Source organism: Geotrypetes seraphini, chromosome 8 (assembly GCF_902459505.1).
Source record: "Geotrypetes seraphini chromosome 8, aGeoSer1.1, whole genome shotgun sequence".
NCBI classification, from domain to species: Eukaryota; Metazoa; Chordata; class Amphibia; order Gymnophiona; family Dermophiidae; genus Geotrypetes; species Geotrypetes seraphini.
This window is the reverse complement of record NC_047091.1, coordinates 96528351-96537472: the sequence shown is the minus strand read 5'-3', so window position 1 is coordinate 96537472 and position 9122 is coordinate 96528351. Positions and strand designations below refer to the sequence as shown.

The 9122-nt window shown below is 40.3% G+C and overlaps 1 protein-coding gene across 1 annotated transcript in view; it reads right to left on the bottom strand.

Moving 5' to 3' along the window:
• Positions 1 to 428: 428 nt before the first annotated feature.
• Positions 429 to 9122, bottom strand: part of TMEM38A (transmembrane protein 38A) — a 52141-nt gene continuing 43447 nt past the window's right edge. The window contains exons 4-6 of the mRNA XM_033953811.1: positions 7363 to 7450; positions 5388 to 5505; positions 429 to 1374 (exon numbers count right to left, since the gene is read on the bottom strand). Of these exons, the coding sequence (XP_033809702.1) occupies positions 1147 to 1374; positions 5388 to 5505; positions 7363 to 7450 (434 nt within the window). The 3' untranslated portion in view covers positions 429 to 1146. The remainder of the gene's footprint in view (positions 1375 to 5387; positions 5506 to 7362; positions 7451 to 9122) is intronic.

Below are 9122 nucleotides of genomic sequence, written 5' to 3'. Positions count from 1 at the left end.
TCGGGAAAGGGAACCGTAGCGAAAACAAAGCTAAGTTATAATGAATTGATAAGTGAAGATGTATAAATTGATTAAATGATAAAGTGGAAAAAATAGAAGAAAAATAAAAAAAACTATAAAATTAAAAACTATGAATGGAATAATGAAGAATACCACCACCAATATCGTATGAATTTAGTGGAAATCTGAACTCCCTTATAGCTCTCTGTGTATGAATTTGAGCGTTTGATGAATGGTTATATTGTTGTGAACAGAATTGAATTATAGAAATTGTGGAAAATCCTGTGAAAAGGCATTGCAAGTTCCTTGTCTTTTATTGCACAATGCCATCAGATGAGAACAGGTTTACGAGCCCTCGAGCCCACCATCAATTGAAAATGTTAATGCTCTCACTATTCTAGCGTGTCACAAACAGTCAGGCAACCGTATCTGGGGATGTCACAGCAGAGAATTTATTCAGTGTTTTATCATCATCACCAGTGGACATGAAAGGTGAAGGTCCCTTCTTCCAAGGGCTTACAAACTTAACAATACAAATTCCTGAAAAAAATTAGAGGTTAACAGAAATCACAGGGTTATGAAGTACAGGGAGATCCATGTGACTTGTTGAAGGCTAGCTAGTCAAACCAATAGAGTCTCTTGTTCAACTGCTCTATGCTTGGACCAGGAGGTCCCACTTTCAGCCTTACTGATTTCAGGGCCTGAACACTGCATTATAGCTGCTATAGGGAAGAAGTGCTCATGTCAATAGATAGAGGACTAAACCCTAAGCAAAACCCCTGCTCTAACTGCCGCACCCTTCCCTTCCTTCTGTAGAGAATTTCATTTTCCTTCACACATTTGACACAGATCCTTTTCATTGAATGTCCAGCAAAGAAGCCTGCAGTTAGGCCATGATTACAAAAAAAATAACTTAATAATTTAAAATCCCTATGTTACATAAACTCATCATTCTAGCAGTATCTGGCCCTCTCTCAGCTTTTCAAAGGTATTGGGGTAGATCGTGCTGCCAGATAGTTTTTAAACTCTTTTGTGGATCTAGCAGGCCATGGGCTCTGCTGTCACTATCGTGGACTCCATTTAGCGAGGCAGACTCCTCAATCACCTCTTATCAGGAGCTTTGCTTTTGACACGCTGTGCTATTTCTTATTCAGCCTTCTTTGCTTTCCGTTTCCGGGTTCCCTCATTGAGGTCTTCCTTGGACTTGGGAGCAGGCTGCGGGGCGAGCTGAGCAGGGGCCGGGCCATGAGACCCGCCGTGGGCAGAGCCGTGGTAGTTTTCCTCCTGGCTGTTCGCACCAAAGAGGATCGGGCAGATGTAGGCTTCAAGTGGAGCAAGTGGTGAGGCATGGGAGTGTGTGGCTGTCAAGAAAATCTGCAGTATCATGGGGAAGAGGGAAGAGAAAGAAGATTATAATATGAAATATTGAGTCATATGATCTCCAGGGCTACCGGACTTATCACCTAATGTAACATGCAGGTTCTTCCAGAATAAAGGATTCATTTTCCCACTAGAGTTTACAGATACTTCAAGAACAATGAATTCATAAACCATCAGCTCAATATTTAAAAAGTTATACTTTAGACCAGTGGTTCTTAAACCTGTCCTGGGGGACCCCCAGCCAGTTGAGTTTTCAAGATATCCCTAATCAAGTTTCAAGTTTATTTAAAATTTGATAAAAATGCTTCTAAAAATTTCTAAGCAAAGTAATGGGGGATGCTAAACTATTAAAGTTAAAAACAGACCAAACAAATAAAAGATGATTTACAAACAGAAATGTGGTGGAAAAAAGGAGAGATAACAATGAAGGAAAAAATAAAAGGGTCGGGGACACCACAGGAACAAAATCTTGTAAAGGAGGGAGGGGAGTGCAAAGAAATAAGTATCGTTCTATTTGGATAAGTTTGGATTAATTTTCAAATTTCCAAAATAATCCAAAATTAATTTTCAAATTTCAAAAAGCGTTCTTAAAGAGAAAAGTTTTTAAGGAACTCTTGAATCTATCTAGAGAGGTTTCTTCTCTAAGGTGGGCTGGAAGAGAGCTCCATGGTTGAGGAGCAGCGGTTGAGAAGATTTCATTGCAAGAATGTGTATGAAGCAGATTTGCATGTCTGTCATCTCTAATATATGCAAATCTGCCTCATGCATAGTCATTAGGGATATCTTGAAAACCAAACTGGCTAGGGGTCCCCCAGGACAGGTTTAAGAACTGGGCTAAGGTATAACTGATAGGAACGGGCTAGGCAAGAAGGGGAAGGTAAAATATTAAAAGCTAACCGTCAGCCAGAAAAACACATATATATTATACAGAATCTAGGGATATCTTACACACTGAAGCCCTGATATTTCACATATAAAGCAAAGATACTTACCTGTAGCAAGTGTTGTCTGAGGATAGCAGGCATATGTGGGTGATGTCATCCACTGAACCCGATACAGATACTACCAAGTGCACTATAACTTTACATCTTTAGGCAGTGCTCTTCGATTCAGTAAAGAAGCTAATAAGCCAACTAGGGGAGGTGAGCGGGTTATGAGAATACAGGTATATGCCAGTTTCCTCAGAGGCCGTGCTACTTCAATCATGCCTTTTCATAAGTGAAATGGTTGGGACTCCCAAGCTACCAGGATCATGTCTTTTGATAATGTAATGTAATTTATTTCTTATATACCGCTAAACTCCTTTAGGATTCTAAGCGGTTTACAGAAAAAATAGACAATAGGGTACATTAAAATTATAAGTAATATAAGTTTACAGAGAAATATACATTATAAGGATAATAGATACATAAATATGAGCCTGGCGAAACCCAAGAGGGTTGGAGGGAAAGTTGGCAATTAGGAAGTAAAAAGATTCTGTAGAACCGCTTGTCCAAACTGACTCTCTTCTGGAGTTTTTATCTAAGCCAGTGTCCTGCAAACTTTTCCAGCCGGCGGCACACTAAATGCAGTGCCCCGGCCAGAAGGCACCTTGAAGTCAACGCGATGATGTCATGCACATGGGTAACATCATCGCATCAACGTCCACGCATGTGCGGAGGCCCGTCTTGCCGCGACCCGTTACAGGGATCCGGGAGATCCAGGGAGAAGAGGAGAGAAGCCAGCCAGGAGGAGAGTTGTCCACACCGGCTGACTTCCTTCAGGACCTGCCTCTCGCCACAGCCGACGTGGATGACTCTCCTCCTCACCAGTGTGTCGTGGCACACCAGAAATCTCAGGCGGCACACAGTTTGCGATACACTGTTTTAAGCAGTAGTGAGAAGTAAAAGGTATGGACTGAGGACCAAGTAGCCACTTTGCAGATGTCCTCAACAGAAGAAGAGCAGAAATGAGCTACCGAAACCGCCATAGCCTGGACACTGTGGGATGTTACATGGCCCTGCAGCGTTAGAACAGCCTGAGTATACTGGAAGGAGGTACAGTCCACCGGCCAAGTGGAGATGGTTCTCTTGGCAACAGAAAATCCAAGTCAAAAGACACAAAGAGCTAGGAGGACTTTCTATGAGGTTTAGTGCAGTCCAAGTAGTATGCCAGAGCACACTTGCAATCCAAGGTAGGAAGTGCTGTCTCATCAGGATGGGAATGCAGTTTTGGGGAGAAAAAAACCCCAAGCACAACAATGGATTGGTTGAGGTGAAATTCTGAGACAACTTTGGGTAGGAATTTTAAATGAGTTTGAATCACTACTCTGTAGTAGTAGAATCTTGCATAGAGGACATCTGATACAAAAGCTTGAAGTTCACTCACTCGGTGTGAGGACTATGAGGAAATTACTTTCCAAGTAAGAGGTTTGAGAGATCAAGTTGTAAGTGGCTCAAAGGGAGACTTCATAAGAGTAGATAGGACCACATTAAGATCCCAAGCAATAGGTGGAATAGCACAAATGAAAGGTTGATCCTTGGCACTCCACAGACTGGGATTCTGACGAGAACAAAAACATTGTGGAGAAGATGATGTTCAATATACAGGCTTTATTAAAAGTACAGTCCAATAATTCACATGAAGAAATACCTAGGACCCAAAACATTGGGTACTATGGACCCAACACGGTCTGTGTTTCGACAAAACTGTCTTCCTCAGGGGTCCCTGAAGGTCCTGATATGAAAACTCATGGATCAAAGACTAGAAACTCTATGCAGTTGAGAAATCCTCAAAGGTGACTGCAGAGTTTTGTAAAAGTAGACAGCTTAATTAAGTACTCCCCCGACCTTGACAAAGAAATGCAAAACGCGTTGGAAAGAGGATGAACACTATTGAAAGCTAAGTTTAAATACTATCATCAATCATGTATTCTACTGCCTATATTATATAAGGAAGATAAATCTATGAAAAAAACAATAGAATAAATATATAAGTAAGCAATTAATTTAATATAAAAAAGAAAAAAAAAGTAAAAATAGAAAGCATATAAAGTTGCCCAAATTGGATGGCAGTCTGATGATCCTTTAAAGCACTTTTTGCTTCTTAGGCAATATTCTTTCTGCTTTTCAACGCCTCTTCTGTTTACACTATATTGCCATATATAAACACTGCTGATTGTTTAATGATAAAGATTTAAAGTGGCAATGCACTTGATAGTGTCCATACTGAGTTCCGTGATGGACCACTGGTCTGACCCACAGCGGCAATTCTTATGTGAGAATATCATGCCTGCTTGACCTTGGAGAAGTATACTTGTACTTTCTATAGAATTTCTACTGACATTCAGCAGCACTAGCTAGATGTATGAATAAAGAAGATTTTGAAACATCTAGATCAGGGATCTCAAAGTCCCTCCTTGAGGGCCGCAATCCAGTCAGGTTTTCAGGATTTTCCCAATGAATATGCATGAGATCTATGTGCATGCACTGCTTTCAATGCATATTCATTGGGGAAATCCTGAAAACCCGACTGGATTGCGGCCCTCAAGGAGGGACTTTGAGATCCCTGATCTAGATTAAATGGTTCACATTATTCCCTGGATAGTTTTCCAAATATTGACCTGTATGTGAAGTTGGAGAACAGGATATTCATAAAACAGTCCTATGTAGTGTCTCTGTGAATAAAAGAGCTATCTCCCTATCAGCCTACAGTAGTACAACTGATACTATTAAAAAATTTGGGTCCCTGATTAGAGAACATGGTGTGTGCCTCTTCTGTGCTCCATCAGCTCTTTCCATGATTATTAGCTGTTACCTGCTCACAGTAATCCCAATCTAGGTGGTCACATCTGTTGCTATACCTGGCTCCAGCCAGACACAATCACCAGCTAGTCCAGTCTGACTTTCCTCCCAAGTGCATGCAGATAAATGTAGTCCCTGTGTTTTTCTTTGGAAAGTCACCATGGGCAAAGCCAAAGGACATGGGGCCAAGTTGGCAACTGTGTACTTAACTTATTGAGAACTTACCTTGGCGGTTACCATGAACATGGTAAACAAAAAGATGAGATTAGCTTTGGAAATTGGAAGCCAGTGAGATTGCTGTAGGGTGAATAGGATGGCTCCATACAGACTGGCTTTAGTTGGGCTGCAAAGGAAAGACAGAATCTCTTAGACGGAGATGCCAATAGTGGAAAAAATCCAAATGCAGAGCTAGTTCCATCCTAGGTTAGGCGTCTGGATCACCTTTAGGAACAAACTGCCCTTTCTGGACTCAGATATGCTCATCTACTTCTGTTTTAACTCCATGTTTAAAAAATAAAGAGATTAAGGTTAAAAAAAAAAAAAAAGATGTGACACTTTAAGCATAGCGAAAAACAGATGTATTTCAAAGACTTCTGGTCAGGATATGGTCTGGATGGGATCCCAGATGGTGTGGGAGGGACTAGTATTTTGACATCAGCAAGATGTCATCTCAGACAGTACAGCACATGTTGTGGGGAGGAGCCTTGGTTGAGTGAGAGGGGCCAGTACTGTGACATTAAGAGGCTGTACGCAGCATTAAGTAGCGGTGAGACTTATAATAACTATTTTTTATTTTACTGTTACATGCATTTGCTATTGTCTAAGTATAATAGTCTCAAAACAGTGCTCCTTCATTGTCTGAGTATAAACATATTAATAATTATCAGGGCTATCAGAACAGTCTGGCTTTGGACTAGACCTACCCCTGTACAGAAAGTTAGGGCTGTTTCAGGAATTTCTTGAAGATTGTAGTTTTTATTTCTTTTCTGAAGTTATGGCTGTTTCAGGAATTTCTTGAAGAGTATAGTTTTTATTTCTTTTCTGAATGTCTTGTAGTCTGGTGTCGTTATCAGTAGATTGGAGATTTGGTTATCTAGTTTAGCTGCTTGAGTGGCCAGGAGGCCATCGTATAGTTTTTTCCGTTTTACTTCTTTGATCGAGGGGTGTGTGAATGGGGTGTGTGTTTTTCTAAGTCTGATTGAGGTGGTTTGGATGAGGCGGTTGTTCAGGTAGGTTGGGCTGTCTCCGTTTAAGGCTTTAAATAACATACAGTCGAATTTAAATAGTATTCTTTCTTGGATTGGTAGCCAATGTGAGTTGATGTATGCTTCTGTAATATGGTCGTGTTTTCTCAATGAGTTGATGAGTCTCAGAGCTGTATTTTGGATTGTTTGTAGTTGTTTAGTCATTGTAGCAGGGCAGGGGAGGTAGAAGATGTTGCAGTAATTTAGTAGACTTAGGATTAGGGATTGTACTATAAGCTGGAATTGTGTTTTTTCGAAGAATTTCCTGACTTGTCTTAGGTTTCTCAACACTGCAAAGGATTTCTGTATTGTTTTATTTATTTGTGGTTGCATGGTGCAGCATCGGTCTATAGTCATTCCTAGTAGTTTTATGGTAGTTTGAATGGGATAGTTGATTGTGTTAATTTCTATGTTGGTTATGGTTGGGACTTTGTCGTTTTCGAGGAGGATGAATTTAGTTTTGTCTGTGTTGAGTTTCAGTTTGTGATCTTTCATCCAGGTTGCTACTGTTTCTAGTGTTTGGTGTAGTATGTTTGTCATGGTGGTCTTTGGTTGATCAAAAGGTATGAGACATATTTTGGATAGTATTACTGCTTTACAAATATTTGAACACTTTTATATATGCATGGAAAGGGTTCAGAGTTAAAGTCCTGGGTAAGTAGGTGGGAAGGGAAGGTAGGGGGATTTGTTCAGAGATGTTTAGGGGTTGCATAGAAGAAAAACTGTGCACTGGTATGCTAATCTTTGTTTGTTTTGAATTACAAAAAAAAAAAAGAACTACAAGTGGAAATAAAGAAGTAAATAAGAAAACAGATAAATGGGGCAGGGCATGGGCGGAGCAGGGCCGAGGGGCCCAGTGTACTTGGGTGCCTATGGGCCCTCGAAGAATTAATCCTGCCCTGCTGGCAAGGATGTCCTCACTTAAAGAATAAGATGTTTTCTGCTGCATTGCTTACAAGCTCATGTGAAGGACTTCATTCGTTTCTGGCTTCCAGATACCACGGAGTAGTTGTTCGAAGTTGGACATCAGGGCAATGCCGGAACCTGTAAAGAGGCCAAAAGGCAGAAGTAATATCTTGAGAAGGTAGCCACATAGTAATGTGATACACAATACCTTAACCTATGATATATATATAAAAAAAAATAATGAAGAAGTTACTGGAGGCAGATCAGGGGCAGTTATTAGCCAACTGGAAAAGTAAACACTCCAGTACGAAAGTCATAGAGGATTAAAGTAATTAGGTTGCATTAATTGCTTTATGTACCACTAAATCACAATGTATTTAAGCAGTTTAGAAAACATAGTATTTCAATGACAAAAATCTAAAGACAGAAAAGCTATTCCAAAATTCAAAGCAAAAAAATCTGTTATGAATGTCTAAATCAAGAAGAAAAGGAAAACCCAAATAGCTTGTTATACTATAATATATTTACATTGGTGTGATATACAGGCCTTCACAGACGGAAGAAGTAGAAAGAGATTTAATAGTAGACATTCAGAATATATCTAAAAAAGGGGAAGTCTTGCTAATAGGTGATTTTAACATGCCGGATGTTGATTGGGGTTTCCCTATTGTGGGGTCTTCTAGAAGTAGGGAGATCCTGGATTCTCTACAAGGAGAACTGTTCTAGCAGTTGGTAAAGCAACCCATGTGGGATGGGGTCATATGTGACTTAGTGCTTACAAACGGGGAAAGTGTTTCTGATGTTACAGTGGGTGATCATCTGGCATCCAGTGATCACTGCATTGTATGGTTTAATATTAAGATGGGTAGAGGGAGGGCTCATTCAAAAACAAAGGTTCTAGACTTTTTAAAAAATTAACTTTGTTCAGATGGGGGTTTACGTCAAGGAATTATTGTCTGCACGGAACGTCTGGAAGGAGTGGAATTGCAGTTGGCAAAACTGAAAGGAGCGATTGTAAGGGCGACAAACCTTTTTGTGAGGCAAGTAAGTGAAAGTAAGAGGAAAAGAAGGCCGCTTTGGTTCTCAAAAGTAGTAGCTGAGAAAGTAAGGAATAAGAGGTTAGCTTTCATAAACTACAAAAGATCGCAGAAAGAGGAAGATAGGCAAAAATATCTGGAAAACTTAAGAGAAGCTGGTCTTGTAGTCAGGAAAGCAAAGATGCAAATGAAAGAAAAAAATAGCTGACGTGGTAAAATGGGGAGACAAGACATTTTTTTAGATATATTAGTTATAGCAAGAAGTGCAAAAGTGGCATTGTGAAACTCACAGGTATAGGAAGGAATATGTAGAAGCTGATAAAGAAAAGGCCGAATTGCTTAACAGATATTTCTGTTCATGGCTGAAGTGCCGGGAACGGGAACGCAGAAGACAAACATGAATAGGGATGGAGGAGTAATAGACCCTGATCAATTTTCAGAGGGTTGTGTTTGTGAGGAGCTAGCTAAAATAAAGGTAGACAAAGCAATGGGGCTGGATGGTGTACATCCTAGGGTGCTGAAGGAACGTAGGGAAGTTCTGGTAGCTCCACTGACTGGCCTTTTCAATGAGTCTCTAGAGTCAGGAGTGGTTCCGGAGGACTGGCGAAAGGCGGATGTGGTCCCTCTCCACAAAAGTGGAAGTAAGGAAGAAATAGGAAATTAAAGGCCAGTAAGTCTGACTTCTTTGGTAAGCAAATTAATGGAAACACTTTTAAAACAGAGAATGGTCAAGTTTCTGGAATCCTGTGGATTACAGGACCGGAGGCAACATG